General features: G+C 40.8%; 1 protein-coding gene across 15 annotated transcripts in view; it reads left to right on the top strand.

The window, feature by feature from the left end:
- ACAP2 (ArfGAP with coiled-coil, ankyrin repeat and PH domains 2) overlaps positions 1 to 26,064 on the top strand; it is a 177,290-nt gene that overhangs the window by 39,725 nt on the left and 111,501 nt on the right. For all 15 annotated transcript variants that reach the window (XM_031007305.3, XM_055382698.2, XM_055382700.2 and 12 more), the window contains exon 2: positions 18,490 to 18,547. In XM_031007305.3, the coding sequence (XP_030863165.1) occupies positions 18,490 to 18,547 (58 nt within the window). The remainder of the gene's footprint in view (positions 1 to 18,489; positions 18,548 to 26,064) is intronic.

The raw sequence follows: 26,064 nt of genomic DNA, 5'->3' as shown, positions 1-26,064 counted from the left end.
TTTGGAGATTTTCAATGACAGATTCAATCTTTTTACTAGTTATAAGTCTATTCAGATTTTCTCTTTCTTTATGAGAAAAGACTAAAGTCTTGATAAGTTGTGTTTCTAGGAATTTTGCATTTCACCTAGCTTGTCCAGTTTGTTGGCATATACTTGCTCATAGTACTCTCTTATAATCTTATTTCTCTGGAATTGGTAATAATGTCCCCATTTTCACTTCTGATTTTAGTAATTTGAGTCTTCTTTTTTAAAAAAATTCTGTAGAGCTAAAGGTTTGTCATTTTGTTGGTATTTCAAAGAACGAGTTTTTGGTTTCATTGACTTTTCTCTGTTGTTTTTCTATTTTCTGTTTCTTTTATATTTGCTGTAATCTTTCTTTCCACCTGCTAGCTTTGGTCTTCTCTTTCTAGTTCCTTCAGTCATAAAGTTAGGTTATTGATCTCTGAGATCTATCTTTCTTTTTTCTTTTGAGACGGAGTCTTACTCTGTTGCCCAGGCAGGAGTGCAGTGGCATCATCTCATCTCACTGCAATGTCTACCTTCAGGCTCAAGTGATCCAGCCTCCCAAGTAGCTGGGGCTATAGGCATGCACCACCATGCCCGGCTAATTTTTGTATTTTTTGTAGAGATTGGGTTTTGTCATGTTGCCCAGGCTTGTCTCAAACTTCTGAGCTTAAGTGATCCGCTTGCCTTGGCTCCTCAAAGTGTTGGGACTACAGGTGTGAGCCACTGTGCCCAGTACTTTCTTGTTTTTTAATGTGAGCATTTATAACTATATTTTTAATGTATTTTTTCCTTTTTTTAATTTAAAAAATAACTCAAACTTTTTCTTGTGAAATGGAGGCTTGCTATGTTGCCCAGGCTGGTCTCAAACTCTTGGGCTGAAACAATCCTCCCACCTCAGTTTCCCAAAGTGCTGGGATTATAGACATGGAGCTACCACCCGTGGCTTTTTTTTTTTTAAACTAAAAATGTTCTTTCTATAAGTTTAGTTTCAAAATTTTATTTCCATTCACTAATAAGAATTATTTAACTGCATTTTTTATATTGCATGTACAGATATTTAAATTTTTATGAAGTGAAAATGTCCTTTTTTTGCCTGTCTGCCTTCCTTCCTCTCTCTCTCCCTCTCTCAGGATCCTTTTATAAGGTGGGTCATTAAAGACATATTTAAATATGTTACATGACAAGATTTAAGCTATAGGACAGATAATATTTAAGCATTTAAGCCAATCTGTCTGCAAAAATTTTAGTAGTTTACATTTCTTTCTCCTTGAATTCTGTCAGACACAACATATTTTGAACTTGTAGCATGTCTTAGTTTATACTTCCTTGGAAGTGTATACTTACGAGTTTTATGAAGGTAAGTACATGACTAACTGTCAAAGCTGTCAGCAGACTTACTCAAATCCAGTCAATGTAAAGTGGTAAAATCTAGGGCCAAGAATAAAGGCATATGAAATATTTACTCAAAATACAAACTATCTGGAACAAAAGGGGAGCTGAGTGTTTGATCAAACCTGTAGCTTAGAAGAAAGAAAAGAAGGCTCACCCCTGTAAACTCAACACTTTGGGAGGTCAGGGTGGGAGGATCACTTGAGGCCAGGATTTTTAGTTCTCTCAATCTGGTGTCTTGGGATGAATAGTTTTCTGTTATTTAGATGGTAATATTAGGTACCACCAGGAATGTGCAACTACGATGCTGTAGAAATCAACAGGTGTTTTAATGAGTATCCACTGTATCTGTAGTCCTTTCCTAGCCATGGTAAATCAGTGGATTATATCTAGTGATAAACTATGGAATATAAATAAATGCCCAGCCTGAGTACACATGACTGAAGTTTTACAATCTATCACTTAAATTACACAATCTCCTTTAGACTATGAGGATATTTAAATAAGAGGGTGAGGACTTATTGATAGAAAATAAATTTTGAAGTATAAAGATTCTTGACTCTTGATTCTTGATGTGATTGCATTAAGGTTAATGTAGCTAGATTGATTATTCAAGCAGAGGTAACCCAGTTTTCCAGTTATGTTTATTGCTGAAAGACAAGACTGCTAAATTTGTAGGACAGAATGTATAATCCACCTGATATGGTTTGGATCTGTGTCCCCGCCCAAATCTCATGTTAAATTGTAATCCCCATTGCTGGAGGTAAGCCTGGTGTGTGGGTGATTGGATCATGGGGGCAGTTTCTCATGAATGGTTTACCATCATGCTCTTGGTGCTGTTCTTGTGATGGAGTTCTCACAAGATCTGTTTGTTTAAGAATGTGTAACTCCTCCCCCTGCCCCTGGCTCCTGCTCTGGCCATGTAAGACGCGTTTGCTTCCCCTTTGCCTTCTGCCGTGATTTGGTTTCCTGAGGCCTTCCCGAAGCCACTATCATGCTTCCTATACAGCCTGCAGAACCATGAGCCAATTAAACCTCTTTTCTTTATAAATTACCCAGTCTCAGATACTTTTTTTTTTTTTTGAGGTGGAGTCTCGCTCTGTTGCCTAGGCTGGAGTGCAGTGGTGCAATCTCGGCTCACTGCAACCTCCGCCTCCTGGGTTCAAGCAATTCTCCTGCCTCAGCCTCCTGAGTAGCTGGGATTACAGGTGTGCGCCACCACACCCAGCTAATTTTTGTATTTTTTTTATTTTTTATTTTTTATTGATCATTCTTGGGTGTTTCTCGCAGAGGGGGATTTGGTAGGGTTACAGGACAATAGTGGAGGGAAGGTCAGCAGATAAGCAAGTGAACAAAGTTCTCTGGTTTTCCTAGGCAGAGGACCCTGTGGCCTTCCGCAGTGTTTGTGTCCCTGGGTACTTGAGATTAGGGAGTGGTGATGGCTCTTAACGAGCATGCTGCCTTCAAGCATCTGTTTAACAAAGCACATCTTGCACCGCCCTTAATCCATTCAACCCTGAGTGGATACAGCACATGTTTCAGAGAGCACAGGGTTGGGGGTAGGGTCACAGATCAACAGGATCCCAAGGCAGAAGAATTTTTTCTTAGTACAGAACAAAATGAAAAGTCTCCCATGTCTACCTCTTTCTACACAGACACGGCAACCATCCGATTTCTCAATCTTTTCCCCACCTTTCCCCCCTTTCCATTCCACAAAACCGCCATTGTCATCATGACCCGTTCTCAATGAGCTGTTGGGTACACCTCCAAGATGGGGTGGTGGCCGGGCAGAGGGGCTCCTCACTTCCCAGTAGGGGCGGCCGGACAGAGGTGCCCCTCACCTCCCGGACGGGGCGGCTGGCCGGGCAGGGGGCTGACCCCCCCCACCTCCCTCCTGGACGGGGCGGCTGGCCGGGCAGAGGGGCTCCTCACTTCCCGGATGGGGCGGCTGGCCAGGCGGGGGGCCGAACCCCCACCTCCCTCCCGGACAGGGCGGCAGGCTGGGCGGTGGGCTGACCCCCCCACCTCCCTCCCGGACGGAGCGGCTGGCCGGGCTGAGGGGCTCCTCACTTCCCAGTAGGGGCGGCCGGGCAGAGGCGCCCCTCACCTCCCGGATGGGGCGGCTGGCCGGGCGGGGGGCTGACCCCCCCACCTCCCTCCCGGACGGGGCGGCTGGCCGGGCGGGGGGGCTCCTCACTTCCCAGTAGGGGCGGCCGGGCAGAGGTGCCCCTCACCTCCCGGACGGGGCGGCTGGCCAGGCGGGGGGCTAACCCCCCCACCTCCCTCCCGGATGGAGCGGCTGGCCGGGCGGGGGGCTGACCCCCCCACCTCCCTCCCGGACGGAGCGGCTGGCCGGGCAGAGGGGCTCCTCACTTCCCAGTAGGGGTGGCCGGGCAGAGGCGCCCCTCACCTCTCGGACCGGGTGGCCAGCCAGGCGGGGGGCCGAACCCCCACCTCCCTCCCGGACAGGGCGGCAGGCTGGGCGGTGGGCTAACCCCCCCCACCTCCCTCCCGGACGGGGCGGCTGGCCGGGCGGGGGGCTGACCCCCCCACCTCCCTTCCGGACGGGGCGGCTGGCCGGGCGGGGGGCTGGCCCCCCCACCTCCCTCCCGGATGGGGCGGCTGGCTGGGCGGGGGCCTGACCCCCCCACCTCCCTCCCGGACAAGGTGGCTGCCGGGCGGAGATGCTCCTCACTTCCCAGACGGGGTGGCTGCTGGGCGGAGGGGCTCCTCACTTCTCGGGCGGGGCGGCTGCCGGGTGGAGGGGCTCCTCACTTCTCAGACGGGTCGGTTGCCAGGCAGAGGGTCTCCTCACTTCTCAGACGGGGCGGCCGGGCAGAGACGCTCCTCACATCCCGGACGGGGCGGCAGGGCAGAGGTGCTCCCCACATCTCAGACGATGGGCGGCCGGGCAGAGACGCTCCTCACTTCCCAGATGTGATGGCGGCTGGGAAGAGGCGCTCCTTGTTTCCTAGATGGGATGGCGGCCGGGCAGAGACGCTCCTCACTTTCCAGACTGGGCAGCCAGGCAGAGGGGCTCCTCACATCCCGGACGATGGGCGGCCAGGCAGAGACGCTCCTCACTTCCCAGACGGGGCGGCAGCCGGGCAGAGGCTGCAATCTCGGCACTTTGGGAGGCCAAGGCAGGCGGCTGGGAGGTGGTTGTAGCGGGCCGAGATCACGCCACTGCACTCCAGCCTGGGCACCATTGAGCACTGAGTTAACCAGACTCTGTCTGCAATCCCGGCACCTCGGGAGGCCGAGGCTGGCAGATCACTCGCGGTTAGGAGCTGGAGACCAGCCCGGCCAACACAGCGAAACCCTGTCTCCACCAAAAAAATACGAAAACCAGTCAGGTGGGGCGGCGCGCGCCTGCAATCGCAGGCACTCGGCAGGCTGAGGCAGGAGAATCAGGCAGGGAGGTTGCAGTGAGCTGAGATGGCAGCAGTACCGTCCAGCTTCGGCTCGGCATCAGAGGGAGACCGTGGAAAGAGGGGAGAGGGGAGAGGGGAGAGGGAGAGCTAATTTTTGTATTTTTAATAGAGATGGGGTTTCACCACGTTGATCAGGCTGGTCTCGAACTCCTGACCTTGTGATCTGCCCACCTCGGCCTCCCAAAGTGCTGGGATTACTGGCGTGAGCGACTGTACCAGGCCTCAGGTGTTTCTTTATAGCAATGAAAGAATAGACCAATACATCATCCTTAACAGTTAATGAAATTAATTGAAAGTGATTGGGCTTGTATATGTGTTCCTTTAATTTTGAGAGTTCATCAGCAAAGGGTAACAGTAACCATAGCCATACAAAATGAACCATAGAGTTGGATTGCAATCAATCCTAATTTTATAGAAAGACAAGAAAGCACAGATCTCGATCTGTCCGTACCTTGTCTCATGGAGTGTGAGAGCTAGATTAGCAGTCCTTGTATTTGTAGGAGTTAGACTGTGTTTAAGCGGCAATAGGCTGGTTGCGGTGGCTCATGCCTATAATCCCAGCACTTTGGGAGGCTGGGGCGGGCGGATCACTTGAGATCGGGAGTTCGAGACCAGCCTGGACAACATGGTGAAAGCCGTCTCTACTAAAAGTAGACAAAAAAGTAGCCGGATGTTGTGGTGCTCATCTGTAATCCCAGCTACTCAGGAGGCTGAGGCAGGAGAGTCGCTTGAACCTGGGAAGCAGAGGTTGCAGTGAGCTGAGATTGCGCCATTGCACTCCAGCCTGGGCGACAGAGCAAGACTCTGTCTCCAAAAAAAAAAAAAAGAAAAAATTATATATTATAATTATATAATTAAATTATATTTATATTATATAAATACGTATGTGTGTATATATAAATAGATGTGTGTATATATAAATACATATGTGCGTGTGTATGTATATATAACTATATATGTGTGTATATATATAAATATATATGTGTGTGTGTATATATGGCAATATAACTTTTGCCTCAGCCTTCTGAGAAAGAAAATGAAGATTTCTTTTTCATCCAATGAATTACCTTTAGCTTCGCGGAATGGGTTGAGAATGGAAAGGGGAGGCAGGGAATCTGGTTATTTACCTTTCTTCCTGAATGTTACAACTGATTTTCAGGGTATCTAGTTGGGAACATTTTTATTCTCATCTGCTGCCTATAATTCAATAATTTTATATTTCTGGGATATTTAAAAATATTTTATCTCTTCCTTAGAAGCACATTTTTGGTTCATCAAAAATATCAGGCTAGAAGTGTTTTTCAACGTTTCTAAAATTGTTTTCAGCCATTTTAATTTGACTTAAACCTGATGTTAATTCTTAGTCCTCTTGTTTGACCTGTCAGCAGCTTTTCTTTTGACATACTTGATTACTCCTTCTTCCTTGATAACACTTTTTTCACTTCCCTTCTCTATGACACCCTCTTGGTTTTCTTCTTATTTTATGTGTGTATGTATGTATGCCTAGGCTGGTCTTGAACTCCTGGGCTCAAGTGATTCTTGTGCCTCAGCCTTCCAAAGAGCTGGGATTATAGGAATGAGCCACTGTGGGGGGCCTGGTTTTCTTCTTATGTCATCAGTTGCTGCTTCTCAGATTCTTTTCCTCATTCCTTTTGTTCTTCTGACCTTTAATGTCAAAATGCCCCAAAGCTTAAGTCATCTCTATCTTTACTTTTTATTTTAATAATGTCCAGTCTTATGGCTGCCGATACTATCTATGTGCTCTTGATTACTAAACTTATACCTCCAACTCAGACTTCTCCCCTAAACTCTAGACTCATGTGCATCCACCTATTTGAAGTCATCACTTGTATATCTAGTAAATATTTTGGAGTCAAATCCAAAACTGAACTCGAGATCTTCTTTCCCTAAATCTGTTCTGCCTGTAGTCTTGCCCATCTCAGTTGATTGTAACTATTTTTCTTTTTGCTCCAGCCTGAAACTTTGAAATTATACTTGATTACATATTTACCTGTACCTGGTGTACGCATGCATATGCTTGCATGTCACATCTAATTCATCAACAAACCTCTTGGTTCTACATACAAAATATATCCAGAATCTTAGCATTTCTCAGCACTGATTGGTGCTTACCTTGAGCCATCTTGCATCTTTCATCTGGATGACTGCTGTAGCCTCCTTACTAGTCTCTTTGCTTCTTCCTCTTTTGTTTCTTTGCAGTCTTCTCCACATAGCAGCCAGAATGAGTCTTGACAAAATACTTTACAGCATGGTTCTTCTCTGGTGCAGACCTTTCAGTGGTTACCTGGTATAGCTGCTGTTATCATTGCTATGGGCCTACAAGGTTCTGAATGTGATGGGACTCTCCATTAGTATTCTGACTTCTTCCGCAGCTCTCTCCCTTTCTGGTTCTGTTTCAGCCGTACAGGCCTCCTTGCTATTGAACGTTCCAGGAATGTTGCATTGGTGGCTTTTTCTGCCTGTTAACACCCTTGTCTGCATGGTTCACTGTGTTACTTCAGGTCTTTGGTCAAATGTCACTTTCTCAGTGAGGACTATTTTGATCAATTTTAAATAGTAAAATTGTAGCCGTCCCTCTCTCCCCTTATTTCGCTTTCCTTTTTTCCCATAGTACTTACCACCTTATCGCATACCATCCAATTGACTTATTGATGATGTTTACCGTTTATAGCTTGTCTTCCCCTTCAGAATGTAAGCTCTAGGATGGGAAGGGTCATTGTTTATTTTGTTCTTATATCCCAAACAATAGACATTTGCTGCCGTTTGTTGTTAAAGAAAAGGGAAATTTCTTCATTTGCCAGAATTTTTCTAGGAATGGGGTTTTTTAAAAAACAAATTTTAAGTTGCTGCTCTTAAACTTTTCCCTGCTTCTGATTAGTATAACTTGTTTGATTCTTTTCTTTGAGTGTCCAAGGATCCTGTCTGATCATAAATTGTATGTGTTGAAGAAATCATGATAATGTAATTTTGTGCTCGTGGTAGAGCGAATACCTCCTTAGCTCCTGTCAAATTTCTGTCAAGGCCTGTTTTAGAATTCCAAATCTGTATTATTCTAGAAGAGTATTATATTATAAAAATTTTCCTTTTCTGTCAACTTAAAAAATTATACGTATAATAATGGTTACATATAGGTAAATAGGTGCGACCTTGTATGCCAAAAGAAGACTTTTTGCTTTTTTCATTATAACTTTAGTTTTAAGGTTTATGCAATTGTTTGTAGTTCTTTATTCTTTTATTTTTTTTCTGGAGACTTTCATAGTAGCATTTATATAAGGCTGGAGAGGGCACAGCAGATTGGAATAACAACAAGGCTGGAGCAAGAGGGAATTGGAAAGTTATACATAAATACATGTATACTGAGATACAGGTAGATAACCATTTTGAGTGACCCCAGGCCGCAAATAACATAGTTGTTTTAAATGCTCCATTCATCACCCATTCAACAAATGTTTACCTGGTAACTAGCTGAACTAGAGATAGCTAAATGAATCATAGTGTCTGCTTTTGAGGCCCTCAGTCTAGACATAATGACCAATAATTTAATTATCATTAGTAAATTGAATGTCAGGCGCTCTGTTTGAAGTGTGCAGAGTGCTCTGTGGAAATGGTGGTGGTGGGGTGCTCATTCTGCTAAGGAGTAGAAGGTGCTTCAGTGTTCGAAGTTTACCATCATCCCAGGTGGTTTATGGTGTGAAGATTGTCTTGAAAACCCTGAGCCTGTTTATTAGGCTCTTAAATTTGTATTCAGCTTCCTCTTTACAGATCTTGTCAAATTTCTGGGGCTTAATGGAGATGAAATACTGTGTAAAATGGTTTTTTTAAACACAGCTGCTTTACTTTCATCTAATAGTTCTGTCATTTAGCAGTTCACTAAGTTTTCTCCCAATTCAAGATTCTGTGATTCTGGGGTTGTTGCTTATGTACTCAATGCTTTTCTCTTTGTATTTCACATTACTGTTCTGTAGTCTTCTCTCTTTGTTTTGGATACAGAGTTCACTCTGTCTCCCAAGCTGGAGCGCAGTAGCACAATCTCAACTGACTGCAACCTCCGCCTCCCGGGTTCAAGTGATCCTCCTGCCTCAGCAACCGGCGTAGCTGGGATTGCAGGCGTGCACCACCACGCCTGGCTAATTTTTGTGTATTTTTAGTACAGACAGGGTTTCACTGCGTTGGTCAGACTGGTCTCAAACTCCTGACCTCAAGAGATCCACCCACCTTGGCCTCCCAAAATGCTGGGATTACAGGCCTGAGCCACTGCGCCCAGCCTAGTCTTCTCTTAATAAACACATGTGATATCATGCATGAAGGTGGCATGTAGATTATAAAACATAGGAAGATGTAATGCAGAATAACTTTTATTATGTATTAATAAGATGCTTGGTTGTTTATGGAGGAATCTGGGGAAGTTATAGATGTGATTGTTGAGCAGCCTGTGATATGTCGTGGAGAGAACCCTGCAAGGCTGAGTATTTGGTTCCCTACCTGCTGTGATTTGCAGGATATTCTGTGCCTCCAGTACCACTTCCAATTCCTGAAAAGGATAATGGGGAACAGCCATAAAAGCAGGAATATGGCAGGTTTCTGATTATAATGTAGTTAATTAATTAGTTAATTACAGGGACGGAGTCTTGCTATGCTGCTGGGGCTGGTCTGAAACTCCTGGGCTCACGCTGTCCTCCTGCCTTGGCCTCCCAAACTATTGCCAGTATTACAGGCATGAGCCACCTCGCCTGGCCTCTGATTCTAATTTTTGACAGTTTTGTCTGGACCTGTCCCTAAATATCCTTATCATCTTGCTTCCGTCTCTCATTGAGGGTCTGCTTATATCCCATCTTTGAAGTACTTGGTTGTCTTTTCATTATTATCAGCCACAATGTTCTTTCTTCGTGGAAATCTCCTCTGCCCCTTTTATGAATCATGAAGTTTACAATGCTGTCTTCTCCTTAGATGTACTGCCTGTGACACTCTACTAATAACAACAAACTTTAACTGCTTTGGTCGAAAATTTGATTTTAACCCTTTAAGCAGTGATAACTTAATTTTCCTGTCATGTTGAAGCCTACTACAACGATAAGAATTCTTGGAAATGGAATGATTTTGTAGAAAGTCAACTTTAAAAAGAAGAAGTTTTTTTTTTTTTTTTTTTTTTAGGGAAAAAGAATAACTTCATATCTGATCACACTTAAAACATTACTAGTATTTCCTTGGATTAGTATTCTGTCAATAATGATTATATGCCACTACACATGTTAAAAATGACTGTATATAGCTACTATCTTTATGCAGAGCAAATTTGGAAGTGACTATTGAAATCATATACCCGTTAATATGAGAAGCTGAAGCCCCAGGAACAGAAGATTCTATAGACCTCTTCTCCCACCTCAAATTCTCCATGTAGGATGATTATCTGGATTATATATTATCTGTATTATATATTATTATATCTATAATTATATATATAATATATATTATATATTATCTTATATATAATTATAGATATAATATATATTATATATTATCTGTATTATATATATACACATATATACACATATATATACACATATATATATATACACACACATATGTATTTTTTTTTTTTTTTTTTTTTTTTTGAGACGTACTGTCATTCTTGTTGCCCAGGCTGGAGTGCAATGGTGCGATCTCGGCTCACCACAACCTTCGGCTCCCAGGTTCAAGCGATTCTCCTGCCTCAGCCCCCCGAGTAGCTGGGATTACAGGCATGCGCCACCATACCAGGCTAATTTTGTATTTTTAGTAGAGACAGGGTTTCATCATGTTGGTCAGGCTGCTCTCGAACTCCCAACCTCAGGTGATCCTCCCACCTCGGCCTCCCAAAGTGCTGGGATTACAGGCATGAGCCACTGCACCCGGTCCTATTATCTGGATAATATTTTAAGTTCTTCCTTTTTTTAAATTTTTTTATTTTTTAAATCATGAGGTGGGATTTAAAGGGGTTGTTGATATCTGAGTTATGACTTAAGAGTGTGATATTCATTCACCAGAACCATACTATTTGCATCTCAACCTTGTGCTGTGATTTGGTTGCTTTTTCAGTTATACTCCTCCATGGCCCCTGATGGTTTTTATTTTGGATACTGTGTATTGACGGGGGAAAATTTGAGGGGAAAAGGGTTATAGATTTTTTTTTTTTAGCTAGTTTCTTTAAAAAAAGTTTTTTTTTTTTCCCCCCACTGGGAAGTGGCAGAGTAATGTTTACAATCTGTAAAACAGAAATATAATGGGGCTTGCTTAGAAAGATACAAACGTAGATGGAAAACAAAATTTTTTTTCTGGCCAAGTGTTATGGCTCACGCCTGTAATCCTAGTACTTTGGGAGGCTGGGATGGGAGGATTGCTTCAGGCCAGGAGTTCGAGACCAGACTGGTCAACAAGACTGGTCAACATAATGAGATCCTGTCTCTACAAAAAATAAAATAAATCTGTTTTCCTCCAAAATATTAAGCCAAACAAAAAACTTTAAAAATCCCACTATTTTCATCTATATTCATACTCCTTGTCTTTTAAGAACTATGCAGAGGAGACTTTTGAGAAGATGAATGAAACTAGTTAATATAAAATCTGGTGAGGTTTTTTTTATGGCTTAAACATTTTTTTCCTCCCTTAACTCTTTTGAAAGCAAAAGCAAGGGCCTGGAGGAAATCTTACTTAGAAGAGAAACAAGTCCAGGTTCTATTAGATTGGTGCAAAAGTAATGGCAAAAACCGCAATTACTTTTGCCCCAACCCAATAGCTTTCCTTTGAATGCTTAATCCCAAATAATGGAATGTTAGGTCTTGAAGTGATAGTAAAGCTGTTTCAGAGTGAGAGAGCTGAGGTCTGGTGTGATTAAATGATTTTCTCAGGGGCTTGTATTAGTTCACAGACTAAAATATTGGTTTCCATTTCTAGTTTGTTTTTCCACTGCTCCCTTTCCTATTACAGGACTGAATTTCTCATGGATCTAGCTAGGTTTGCTTAGTAGACCAATTTGAGCACATAGGAGCAGTTACAACATTTGTAAGATAATAAATAGAGAAGAAAGACCTTTTAATTTCATCCATTGAAACTTTTGAAAACAATGAAGGCAGAGACATTTTATTTATTTGTTTATTTAGAGTTGGAGTTTCACTCTTGTTGCCCAGGCTGGAGTGCAATGGTGTGATCTTGGCTCACCGCAACCTCTGCCTCCTGGGTTCAAGTGATTCTCCTGCCCCAGCCTCCCGAGTAGCTGGGATTACAGGCATGCGCCACCACGCCTGGCGCATTTTTAGTAGAGACAGTGTTTCACCATGTTGATCAGGCTGGCCTCGAACTCCTGACCTCCCGTGATCTACCTGCCTTGGCCTCCCAAAGTGCTGGGATTACAGCCATGAGCCACCATGCCTGGCCAGTGGAGACATTTATAAAAGGTTATTATTATGTAACAAATATACAGTTGCTTCTTGGCCTTTTGGCTAAGATTAAGTGTAAATATAAATTTAGAACTGTAACCTTCCTTCATACTGATTCTATGTTGGTTCTCCTCTGTTTTTAGGCTCTTAGAGAAGTTGGATAGAACCTTCCTTGATAACCTTAGAAACCAAGTGGATTTTTAAATATTTCATCATCTTATATGTCGTATATATGTAGTCCTGTAGTCTAGATTGAAGTTAGGAAGTTAGGAGAGGACTCCAGTCTGTATTTGACGTGTGATCTTTGGAAAGGGACAGCAGTATTGTGTTTTTGTCTTTCTTCCAGTAAGCCTTTTGCACGCCTAGAAGTGTTTTCTCTTAAAGGAAATTAGATTTGCTGTTTTAATTGCTGATCTTAGGCCATTTTAACTATTTTTGCCCTTTTTCAGACTATTTCAAATTCATTTTGGAAGTATGTGATGATCTTATTACTGCTTTCTTCTCGTGTGGCCCCATAACATGAAAACAAAAAGAGATTGTGCATTTTCTTTAACACTATGCAAATAATCATAGCTGACATTCACTGACTACTTAGTGTTTTCACATGTATATTAACATTTCTCATACGTCTCTGTGGGAGAGAGTGTTGTTTATCTGTGTTTTAGAGAAGAAATTGAAACACAACTTGTTCATCATTACACAGCTAATAAGAAGTATAGTAGCGATTCAAACACAAGAAGTTTTGTTTTTTTTTTTTGAACTTTATTCTACTGCCTCTCAACATAAAGATATTGTAGAGACCCAGCATAAAGGACCCAGAACTTAATCAAACTAATAAAGGGTGGCCATTCACATTATAAAAGTATTTAATGGGGGACTTCTATTAAAAAGCAGGTTTCTAGAGTGTGTGCTGTGTTGTTTTCTGGTCAAAAACAGAGGGAGTAATCTCATTGGTATAGGGCCTTTTCGTCACTCTTTTTTAACCACTTAACAAATCCCAGGACTGCCCTTGGGTCAGTGGGCCATCCTTGATGCAGCTGTTGTCCTTTCTTTGCAAAGAATAGTCCAGCATTGCTCAAGGTACATAAGGCTGTTGAGCTGAAAGAGGAAGTTGACTTAGGGTGATAGGTACTATGATGGACACATACATACAGGCACCTCTCCTGAGTCTCTAATTGATGGTTATTCAATTGACATGCAGCTTTTAGAAATACATGTATTATATAAAACAAAAGAATACAACAGTTTCAAAATCTGCACGTTTTGAGTATTTATTTCTATTTGATGATTTTTTTATTAGGTAGTTATGACTTAGAGCCTGAAATCCACCTTTAATGTTTGAGGATATTTATGTGCCTATTAATGATCTTGAATATCCTGCTATTGGCAATTTAGATTGCATCACCATGTGACCTAATTTTAAATTATTAATTTCATTTTAAGGCTATTGCCAAGTTGGAGTGAAGGGTTTTTTTCTTTTTTTGGTGGTTGTTGTTAGTTTTTAAGGATTTTAAATGGATGGGAAAAATAATTATTTAGCATACTTCTTCTTCTTTTTTTTTTTTTTTTTCTTTTTTGAGACACAGTCTCACTCTGTCTCCCAGGCTGGAGTGCAGTGATGCAATCTTGGCTCACTGCAACTTCTGCCTCCCGGGTTCAAGCAATTCTCCTGCCTCAGCCTGCCAAGTAGTTGGGATTACAGGCATGCGCCACCATGCCTGGCTAATTTTTGTATTTTTAGTAAGACAGGTTTTCACCATGTTGGCCAGGCTGGTATTGAACTCCTGACCTCAAGTGATCTGCCTGCCTCAGCCTCCCAAAGTGCTGGGATTACAGACGTGAGCCACCGTGCCCGGCCCATCCTTCTTTTTTCTTTAAAATAATTTTATAAGGAAAATGTAATGCTCATATTACACATTTAATGTATTTAGTTATTTTAATGTATACTCTTTTTACAAACAGTAGCTTAGAAAGTTTATTGCTACAAGAATATGCAGTTATCTGAGTGGAGAGAGTTCTATTTTTGAGCCTCATTCATTTCATAGCCATGTCTTGGTGGTAAACTTGCTATTGGATTTTTTTCTCTTCTAGTTTTCTTATTTGTTTTTTTTTTTTGAGATGGAGTTTTGCTCTTGTGTCCCAGGCTGGAGTGCAATGGCATGATCTCAGCTCACTGCAACCTCCGCCTCCTGGGTTCAAGCGATTCTCCTGCCTCAGCCTCCCTAGTAGCTGGGATTACAGTTGCCCGCCACCACGCCTGGCTAATGTTCATATTTTTATTAGAGAAGGGGTTTCACCATGTTGGCTGGGCTGGTCTTGAACTCCTGACCTTATGTGATCCACCCACTTCAGCCTCCCAAAGTGCTGGGATTACAGGCATGAGCCACCACACCCAGCCTCTCTTCTAGTTTTATGTTTTTAGGTAACTATTTTTCAATTGATAATAAAAAACTATGATGCATGAATAGATAAGAGAATGAAGGTATTGTTATTAAAAATAAAGTATCTGTTTTTCTGAATTCTGGGCTTATTCAGCTTCTTAGAGTACAGACCGCTAGAGCTAAGTCCAAATTTTATTTTCTTTTATGTATTTCATATATGAGAAAAGATTTTCATTCATGTTCTTATATTTGACATTCTTAATGGTCAGTAAACTTTTTCTGTAAAGGGCCAGATAGTAAATATTTTATGCTTTGTGGGCCATATGGTCTCTCTTGCAGCTACTCAACTACGCCATCATGGCGTGGAAGCTGCCATAGAGAGTACAGAAGTGAATTAACTTGTCTCTGCTTCCGTAAAACTTTAGAGGAACAGAAATTTGAGTTTAATATAATTTTCATGCATCACAAAATATTATTTTTTAAAAATATTTTTCAGCCACTTAAAAATGTAAAAACTATTTTTAGCTTATAGACTTTGTAAAAACAGGTTATGGGTCAAACTTGCCTGTTGGGTAATTGTTTGCTGACCTTTGTGACTGTGCTCATTGTCTTCTCTTTTCTTCCCTTTCTCTTAACATCTATCTCCCTTATTACTTATTCTCTGTTTTGCTCATTTTGCTGCTCAATCATATATTTTATTTCGTTATTAATGTGTATATAACTTGATTTTTTTAAATTAAATTTTAAGCTATGGAGGGTAGGGGTCTATAATTTTGGCCTCTTTATTGCCTTGCATTTTTATAAAAGTTATATGCTTCGTAAAAATTGGCGAGGATTGCAGAGAAATAATATCTATCATTTAATATTTTGAAAGATTGTTGGGTAAATTCTTTTATTTCATTTATTAGTTTTTAAAACATATGTCCCAGAATGGTTCTATCTCATTAATGAATAGAAGTCATCTCAGTGGTAAGCTAAAGGAGAGAAAGAATCTGCGAATTGATTTTGTTCTTTGTGTCATGTACTGTGATTGATGATATGAACAGTCCTCATTTAGTCTTTACCACCCCCTACTTTAAAAAAAAAAAAAAAAAAAAAAGAGATGGAGGTTTGCCCTGTGGCCCAGGCAGGAGCACAGTGGTGCAGTCATAGCTCACTATAACTTGAAACTCCTGGGTTCAAGCAATCCTCCTGCCTCAGAATCCCCAGTAGCTGGGATGACAGCCACACACTACGTGCCTAGCTAACATTTTTTATTTTGAATTTTTTGAGAGACTGAGTCTTGCTTTGTTGTCCAAGCTGGTCTCTAACTCCTGGCCTGACGCTACTTTTTGTATTTTTAGTAGAGACTGGCTTTCGCTCTGTTGGCCAGGCTGGTCTAGAACTCCTGGCCTCAAGTGATCTGCCCAGCTCGGCCTCCCAAAGTGCTGGGATTACAGGCGTGAGCCACTGTGCCTTGCTGCTTACCTTTCTTTAAACATGTTGTTTTACAAAAGTGAATTAGTAGAATTGCACAGTGAAATAAGATTGGAGAAGTTACAAAAAGTTTCTCCCAACCCATTTGTTTAGTAGAAACCAATGATTAAATCTCAAACTGGTCATTTCAACTAATTTGCTTGAAAGAAATGGAAGACTGAGTAAAGATAAATAAAGGTTAAAATGTAAATGAAGAGGGTATCTGACAATTAGCGTACTTAGTGAGTTTCTCCCTTGGCTCAACAAACATTTTGTTTGCGTGTCTGTACTGCTATGGGGAACTGAGACTAGTGAGCGAGGTGCACAGTGATAGAATGTGTGTGAGGTGCTGGAGGGGCACGGGAGGGTACGCCATTCAGCTTGAGTGGTTGAGGGGTTCCAAGAGGACCATGTCTTGGGGAGATGGTGTTTGGACTTCTTTTTCCCCTTTATTAGCTTTAAATGTTACTTAGAAATGCATAGTTGTTGAAAATAGTTAAACAATCCAGAATTTAGTAAAAAGTGCAAATCCTTATTTATACTTTCTGCTGTCAAATCCCCATTCTTCAGAGTTGTAGTTCGTAGACTGATAAATATGCTCCCAAATTGAGCTCATGCTATGCATATAATTTTGTAGCTTGCTTTTTTCCCCCCCATATAATACTCTATCCTGTGCAGATTTCCATATCAGTAGATACAGATCAACCTCATTTAAAATCTTCTGCCTCACATAATGGTATGGATATATGGTAATTTATTTACATTATTTCCTATTGCTGCACATCTAGGTTTCCAACCCGTTACAGTGAATATCCTCATACACATACATTTGTTCTCATGTGTAAATTAAGTTTTAAATGATGAGTAGGTGAAGGGACTGAGGACTGATGTGAATGAAAAATGTTTTCTAGGTTAATGGGACAATGCATAGTTTGAAAAACTTTGCTGAAGCAAATGAGAAACTTTTAGTCAGGAAGAAGTATTTCTGTTTCTGTGCTACAGACTGCAGCACCTTCCATTTTCTCCAGTCATATGCTAGAGCATCTCATTTTATCATAGGCATTTCTTTACTGAATAATTCAAAGTTATTTTCTTATTTTAGAGATTTAAAAACTTCTTAAAAATAAATGTTACCCAGTGGAGAAGCAGAATCAGAAGTCGATAAGGTGATTATTCAGAGGTCACACAGAGGTGAAGTGGGAGTTCTGGAAATAGAGTTTTTTGTTTTATTTTGAGACAGGGGCACCTAGGCTGGAGTGCACTGAAGCCTCAACCTCCTAGGCCCAAGTGATCCTTCCACCTCAGCCTCCTGAGTAGCTGGGACTACAGGCGTGAGCCACCACGCCTGGCTAATCTTTTTATTTTTTGTAGAGACAGGTCTTCCTGTGTTTCCTAGGCTGCTCTCGAACTCCTGGGTCCAAGCAGTCCTTCCCCTCAGCCTCCCAAAGTGCTGGGATTACAGGTGTGAGCCACCATGCTTGTTCTGGAAATAGTTTTCATCCTAGCTCTGTCCCTGAGAATATCTCACTCAGTGTAAATCCCCCATTACTATCCAACTTAAAAATTTAGTTAAATCTTAAAATACCTACTTGAGAATTGCTAGTTTATCAAGTAGATATATGAAAATGGCATAAATGACTTAAAGTAGATGAATTACATTTTGTTATACATACTCTTGAGTGTAAAATGTTTTCATCCCCAAAACTTAGTTGCTGCTATTTTGTTTCAGACAAATTTCCAATTTTGAAATGTTGCCTTGTAGTGTGATATGAAGTGCTAACTGGTATTATAATTGTATTCTCTTTTGTCAATAAGACAATATTTGGCTTATTTAGTTTCTGCATTTTACATAATCTATCCTTTGCTAATTTTTCTGTATTAAAATTATATTGCTAGGAGAAGAAGAGAGATGAAAATTAGTCTTAGGTACTGATTAAAAAATACTTTGGAAACAAAACAAGGGTGGTATTGTTCTGAGCTATTTCTGAAAGTAAAAGCTCTTCTTGGTTGCCAACAACGCCTTGCAGTTTGGTTGCATGTGTTTTGTTATCAAGAAATCCGATTCTTTGTACACCTCAACTTCTAAAATTTCTCACTCATTTAAAAAGTACGTGCTTAATAGCTGTATTTAGTGTTATTAATTGGAATGATACTAATGCTTTGAGTATAAATTAGCGTAATGTGTTCTGTCATTGTCCTAAACAGTAATTGTATTACCTGTTGTATTGCATGATTATGAAGTATCGATACTAAATTCCAAGGTAATTATTACTTCATGTGAAGTGTAATTTTTAAGCATTCATATCTATCTTTTCATTTAGAGTTACTTTTCAAGAGTAAAGTGTACATTTAAACAAACGAAATAACTTATTTTGTATTTAATTTTTCTAGGGCAGCTTTGGAAGAAGTAGAAGGTGATGTGGCAGAATTGGAACTAAAACTTGATAAGGTAAATTTTACAAGTTAGCTTTTTAAAACATTGATTCTCGTTTGCTGTAAATAATGATTAGTACCTACAATAGTAGGTCTCTTTTTTATTTTTTGGAGACAGAGTCTCACTCTGTCGCCCAGGCTGAAGTGCAGTGGCATGATCTCAGCTCACTGCAACCTCCGTCTCCTGGGTTCAAACGATCCTCCTGCCTCAGCCTCCCAAGTAGCTGGGATTACAGGTGTGCACCACCATGCCCAGCTAATTTTTTGTGTTTTTAGTAGAGACAGGGTTTCCCATGTTGGCCAGGCTGGTCTCAAACTCCTGACCTCAGGTGATCCGCCTGCCTTGGCCTCCCAAAGTGCTGGGATTACAGGAGTGAGCCATTGCACCTGGCCTGGTAGCTTTTTATCTCTATGAGGGTAAATGCTATTATTATCCCAGTTTTACACATGAGGAAAGCAAGACTAGAGACACTAAGTAGCTTGTGTAAAGTCTAATCTAAGTGCCAGAGCAGGAATTCGAATCCATGTCTGACTTCAAAGCTCACTAAACATCCTTTATGTTGTTAGAAGCTTTTTCTGGGGCCAGGTGTGGTGGCTCATGCCTGTAATCCCAGCACTTTGGGAGGCCGAGACGGGCGGATCACCTGAGGTCAGGAGTTTGAGACCAGTCTGAGAAACTGGACCATGGAGAAACCTCATCTCTACTAAAAAAATACAAAATTAGCCAGGTGTGGTGGTGCATGCCTGTAATCCTAGCTACTCGGGAGGCTGAGGCAGGAGAATCGCTTGAGCTGGGGAAGTGGAGGTTGCTGTGAGCTGAGATCGTGCCATTGCACTCCAGCCTGGGCAACAAGAGTGAAACTCCATCTCAAAAAAAAAAAAAAAAGAGAAGTTTTTTCTGTATTTTCTACCAAAAAGATTGCATCTTTCTTTTTTGTTGCTTAATGGATTTCATATATAACCTGACCATTGTATAAATTTGGGTCTGGCCACGTTCAAATGTAAATACAATTTAAAATATTAATTCCATTTTTAAGCTAATACCAGAAATGCTTATAGATACTTAGTAATCTGTATGGTCATATTTTATGGAAGGGTAAATGTACATTGATTCCCTCCATCTATATTATTGATGATTTTTTTGGTGTCTGTCCAAGAAACACTGCTATATAGTAGGCAGAAGCAGTAGAATGAGTAAGACAGCTTCCGATCCATTTGTTTAGATACTTCTGAAACCACTGCTCATTTACATGTTTCTCTTTAAATTTCTGGAGATAAATCAGATGTATATATTTGAAATACCTTTTCTGAAAATAATTTTCTAGTTTAATAATTATAATTATAAATGGCATTGCTGTGTAACGTAGTGCTCCTGAGACCTTAACTTTGCTTAGGAATCCCTGGGGGATCTTCCCTGGGGATCCCATCTTGTGAAAAAACAGATTCTGATTCAGTAGCTGGAGACACCTGAGATTTTGTGTTTGTAACTGGATTCCAGGTGACGCCCATGCTGTTGGCCCATGGACCACACTTTTGAGTAGCAAGGATATAAAATATATTAAGCTGAAGGTTTTCAAATGTTTTGAAACCATGAAACACACATCTTTATATAGTATAAATAGTCTAGAAACTATATTTAGTTCTATATGTAAACAAATTACATCAAAATTTTAGAAGATGTTTAGAGATAAGTTATTTTTGTATAGTACTGTATAATGTTTAAAGCCCTGTAATATATAGTAGTGTCCTTTTAATTTTTACAATAATCCTGTAGGGTTAGATAGGACAAGTGTTATTACTCCCGTTTTATAGCTGAGGATACCAAAGCCCAAGGAAGTGACGGGGACTTCCTTCGAATCACAAACTAGAAGAGGCACAACCAGGATTAGAACCCCTTTTCTTTTTTTTTTGAGACAGAGTCTTGCTCTGTCACCCAGGCTGGAGTGCAGTGGCGCGATCTCGGCTCACTTGCAACCTCTGCCTCCCAGGTTCAAGCACTTCTCCTGCCTCAGCCTCCTAAGTAGCTGGGACCTCAGGCTCACGCCACTATGCCTGGCTAAATTTTTGTATTTTAGTAGAGACGGGATTTCACCGTGTTGGCCAGACTGGTCTCGAACTCCTGCGCTCAGGCAATCCGCCCGCCTCGGCCTCCCAAAGTGCCGGGATTACAGGCATGAGCCACTGCACCCGGCCCCTCTGTCTTTATGATCAGTTCAGCGCTCTTCTTGTGCATCACTGCACTTCAGGATCCACGCTGGGGTAGCACCTGCCACTGGGAAAGGTTCTGAGGAACGCTAGCTAGCTTCCAGCAAGTCTGTCTAAAATTAATATTGTAATTTTGGATAAGGATATTATTTGAAAATGCCTTCCTTTGTTTTCTACTTAAAAATTACATGTCTGGCTTTTTATTACTATTTTATTTTATTTTATTTTTTACCCTGAGGCATTACATTTATTTTCAAGTACTCTTTAAAACAAAATTTTAAATTCTTAAGGTAGACAACAGAAAATATAGTTTTGATTTTATGGAAGATTTATGAGAGAGTATGTAGAGGGGCAAGGCCTTTTAGAATCACAGAGTGGTATAAGAGGGATATCTTATTACTTATATATGCATAAATGATACATATATTATTACATATGTATTATATACATGAAATAAGAGTAAGGTAATAAGGTAGAACCACATGTAAATCATATGAAACTCTGTGGTGGGACACCTCAGACTTTAAAATACCTAAACAGATAGAATCCACTGACAGTGTTTTTGCTGATTATTTTGCTGTTATGAGTGGATTCTTTTTTCCTTTGTATTATTCACTTGGGGTAGGGCACACACACTGCTAGAATCTTCAGACCAAAAGATTCAAATCTGGAACAAGTTATTGAAGTATCGACATTGAGTGCTAAGAACTATAAGCCCGTTCTAGAGTCTATCTTACCCAAAGGGCTACCAAGGACACATGGAAACCTGACAGCTTAAAACATATCACTATTTTCCCTCGCACTAAAGTTCCATAGTTACTTTTATATTTCGTACCTCTTCCAAATTCTTTTTTTTTTTTAATTTTTAATTTTTTTTTAAGAAATGGATTCTTGCTCTGTCACCCAGGCTGGAGTGCAGTGGTGTGATCTCGGCTCATTGCAGCTTCCACCTTCCAGGCTGAAGCGATTCTCCTGCCTCAGCCTCCTGAGTAGCTGGGATTACAGGGACACGATACCACACCTGGCTAATTTTTTCGTATTTATAGTAGAGACAGGGTTTCACCATATTGGCCAGGCTGGTCTGGAACTCCTAACCTCAGGTGATCTGCCCGCCTTAGCCTCCCAAAGTGCTGGGATTACAGGCGTGAGCCCCCATGCCCAGCTTAAATTGTTAATCTATTAACTATTATTTTTATTTTAGAAACTATGGGGAGTTAGCATAGAGAAGAGAGGCTGAGAGGAGGAAGTGGTTGTTATTGAAGGTAGTGTCAGTGAAGGACTAATGTGGGTGGTGGAGGGGTTGCTCCAAGTCTAGGTTAATGATTTCATAGCTTTGTGCAGGGCAAGTTCCACCTATAGTATCATTGTAAATCATGCCAGGGACAGGTTAAACTAGCTTGTTGACTTTGCCTATAATGTATGCCACCAGTAGTTCATTCTTTGTGGTGAATAAGGCTTTATGAGTGGCATTGCTCTACGGAGTTCAATTATTGATCCATTCTTGCCAGGTGTTCTGTCATTGACAGCGTCATAGTGCATCATAGTTGCCATCTAGGCTTAATTTCTGCATGTGTTGCATTGTCTCACTGGCATGCTTGTTCCCCATTGAGCAGATACTCTTTAAATCTCAGCTAAGTACTACCAAATGTTGGCTCTTTTTCTTCTGTTGCCTTGTTTCTTGCATGTACTCTGATTTAAGCTGTTATAATATTGTAATTTTGGGTGGGGAGCATAGCCTAGTAGTTAAGAACACAAACGTTGGCTCTTTTTCTTCTGTTGCATTGTTTCTTGCATGTACTCTGATTTAAGCTGTTATAATATTATAGTTTTGGGTGGTAGCATAACCTGGTAGTTAAGAACACAAAGCCTGGAGCTGCTGCTGGGTTTGAGTCTGGCTCTATCATTTACTAGCAGTATGGCCTTGGACAAGCTCTTCAACCTTTCTGTGCCTCAGTTTCTTCTCTCCAAAATGGGGAAAATAAGAGTGTCTATTTCATAGGATTATTATGAAACTAAAATGAGATAATACGTGTAAAGTACTTAGCACAGTTCTTGGCACGTGGTAAATTCTAAATAAACAATGATGCTGTCTCTTCAACAGACTGTTAGCTCCTTGAAGAGAGACTGTCCTTAAAAAGGGGAAAAATGGGCTGGGAGTGGTGGCTCACGCCTGTAATCCCAGCACTTTGGGAGGCCGAGGCAGGCGAATCACTTGAGGTCAGGAGTTCGAGACCAGCTTGGCTAATATGGTGAAATCCTGTCTCTACTAAAAATACAAAAATTAGCTGGGTATGGTGCCCCTGGCGTGGTTGCGTGCGTGCGCCACTGCACTCCAGCCTGGGTGACAGAGCAAGACCCCGTTTCCAAAGAAAAAGAAAAAACCCTCATTTGTTTTGTGTACTTAGTGTATACAAAGTCTTATGTTTTACTTATATTATTTCTTATTATTATAGCAATATTGCAAAGTTGATATCCCTAATTTGCGCATGAAAAAACAAGAATTGGAGAGTATGTTACTCAAGGATAGTCAGCAGATAAGTTGTTTGTATTCCTATCATCTGGCAGAGTGTCTATGACATAGTAATTGCTTAGTAAAAAGTTGTTGAATGAATTAGGGATATTAGTTTGATAATTTAGATGGACTTGACATTTAATCTTGTTGTAGGTAAAAATCTTCCCTCTTTGCAGGTTTATATTATTCAGTTAGAATCTCATTTATCAGTGTCATCTAACAAGTATTTTGACAGCTGGCAAAATCTCAGTCTTCTCTCTTTCTGCCTCCCTCCGTCTTCATTGCCAAGTCCGTCCTTCCTCCTGGATAGCTGCAGCGTATATGTGGTTATGCTGTATGACAATTTCATTTTCTCTGTAACTCCTGTGATAGTGACCTCTGTTCTACTTCTGATACCTATTTCATGGCTATGTTCTGTGCCTCATCACCCAGGGTTCTAATCTTTGAAATCTGGAATGCTGATATCCTACTTTCTGACTTGAGTCTCCAGTCCTTCCAGTTCTCAGCCTCATTACTGCTTTTGTTCTTCAGCCCTACCTCTGGTCTTTCACTATCCACTTGTGATATTCCAGATCACTTTTTTTTTTTTTAATTTTACTTTAAGTTCTGGGATACATGTACAGAATGTGCAGGTTTGTAACACAGGTATACATGTGCCATGGTGGTTTGCTGCACCCATCAACCCATCATCTAGGTTTTAAGTCCCACATGCATTTGTCCTAATGCTGTCCCTCCCCTTGCCCCGCACCTGACAGGCCCCGCTGTGTGATGTTCCCCTCCCTGTGTCCATGTTTTCTCATTGTTCAACTCCTACTTATGAGTGAGAACACGCGGTGTTTAGTTTTCTGTTCCTGTGTTAGTTTGCTGAGAATGATGGTTTCCAGCTTCATCCATGTCTCTGCAAAGGACATGAACCCATTCTTTTTTATGGCTGCTCAGATAATTTTTAAATACACTTCAATGTATTCCTCTTTTTTGTAATTAAAAAAAGTTGAGATAAAATTAACCTAACATAAAATCCAGTATTTCAAAGTGAGTAATTCATGGTTTTTAGTATAGTCCCAGTGTTGTACAACCATCACCACTATCTAATTCCAAAATATTTTTCACCCCAAAAAGAAACCCTGTATCTATTAGCAGTCACTCCCAATTCTCCTCTCCCTCTATCTTCTGGCAACCTAATCTACTTTCTGTCCCTGGATTTGCCTATTCTGAACATTTCAAATAAATGGAATAATACCATATTTGGTCTTATGTGACTAGCTCCTTTCTCTTAGCATGTTTTTAAGATTCATCCATATTGTAGCATGTATCAGTCCTTTGTTTTTATAGCTGGATAATGCATCATTGCATGGATGTACCTCATTTTGTTTATCCATTCATCAGTTGATGGACATTTGAGTTGTTTCCCTTTTGTGGCTGTTGTAAATAATGCTGCTATGATCCCTTTCAGAGTACTCTTAGTGTTATTACATCATTATTTCTCTTCAGAGACTTTCATGTCCCTTCCATAATAGCTACTCTGCAGAATTCTCCACTATTTTAAGTCTGACCATCTGTATTATTTGTCCCGTATCTGGCCTATAAAACCCTACAGGGGAAGTTACACAACTGTTTGGTGAAACCAAGTGATGGAGCTGCACATTCCTGGAATTCTTGATATAAAGCAGTTTCCCCCAGACCCAGTCAGGTGCCTTTCTTGTTACCGATAGTGGCTCTTCAAGACCTTAGGATTTGCCACATTGTTCTTCATTCTCAGCAGATGACCTTGTCTCTTCTTCTGCTTGGTGGGAATGCCTTTATTTCTTGCTGCTAATCTAGAAGTTTAACAGAATCTGTTTTTACCATTTTAGTTTTTCTGCTTCTTTGAATGATAAAAGTATCCCTTTTTCTATGCAGTTCGAAGCCCCCTACCTCCTCAGGACTTTGCTTTAGCATCTCTCTCCTTTCCCTTCTCTGCCACCTCTATCTTAAGTAGATAAAGATTTTTTTTTTTTTTTTTTACTAAGTTTGTTTCTTAGTAAAACAAAACAAAAGCAAACAACAATAGGAAAACCTCTCCCTCTGACAAGGAAGCACAAATCTCAATTGAATAATTACCATGTGCCAGTAAGTTTGTGCTAAGAATCTTTTTTTTTTTTTTTTGAAGACAGAGATGGGTTGTTGACCAGGCTGGTCTCAAATGCCTGGCCTCAAGAATTCCTCCCATCTTGGCCTCCCAAAGTGTTGGGCTTACAGGCATGAGCCACTGGCCGGTGCTAAGAATCCTTATGTGCATTCTCTTAGTCTTTTTTTTTAGTAACCATATATGGTTTGGTACCATTGTCATGTGTGATACAGAAGAAGAAATGGAAGTTTGTTGAGGTTAAGTTCACTCAGTCTCACTTAGATGTTTAAGTATGACAGTAGGTTGAACCTAAGCAGACTTAGCTGAGAACCCTATATTTTTTGCCATAATGTTTTACTATTAACCTGTCTCTCTTTGTTTTTATGGACACTTTTAATTATTTTTGAATTTAATTTGTTGCATAATACCACCTATGTAGTACACAATTTGAAGGTAAAAAAGTGTGTACCCAGTGAAAATCAGTCATTTTCTAATCTCTTTCCTAGAGGAATGCACTGAATTAGTTTCTCTTGTGCCCTTGTGCAATTTTCTTTTTTTTTGAGACAGCCTCGCTCTGTCACTGAGGCTGGAGTACAGTGGCATGATCTCAGCTCGCTGCAACCTCTGCTTCCCGGGTTCAGGCAATTCTCCTGCCTCAGCCTCCCGACTAGCTGGGACTACAGGTGCGCACCACCATGCCTGGCTAATT

Source organism: Gorilla gorilla, chromosome 2 (genome assembly GCF_029281585.2).
Source record: "Gorilla gorilla gorilla isolate KB3781 chromosome 2, NHGRI_mGorGor1-v2.1_pri, whole genome shotgun sequence".
In the NCBI taxonomy this organism is placed as follows: Eukaryota; Metazoa; Chordata; class Mammalia; order Primates; family Hominidae; genus Gorilla; species Gorilla gorilla.
The sequence above is the reverse complement of the archived record's forward strand: the minus strand, read 5'-3'. Positions and strand labels throughout refer to the sequence as shown.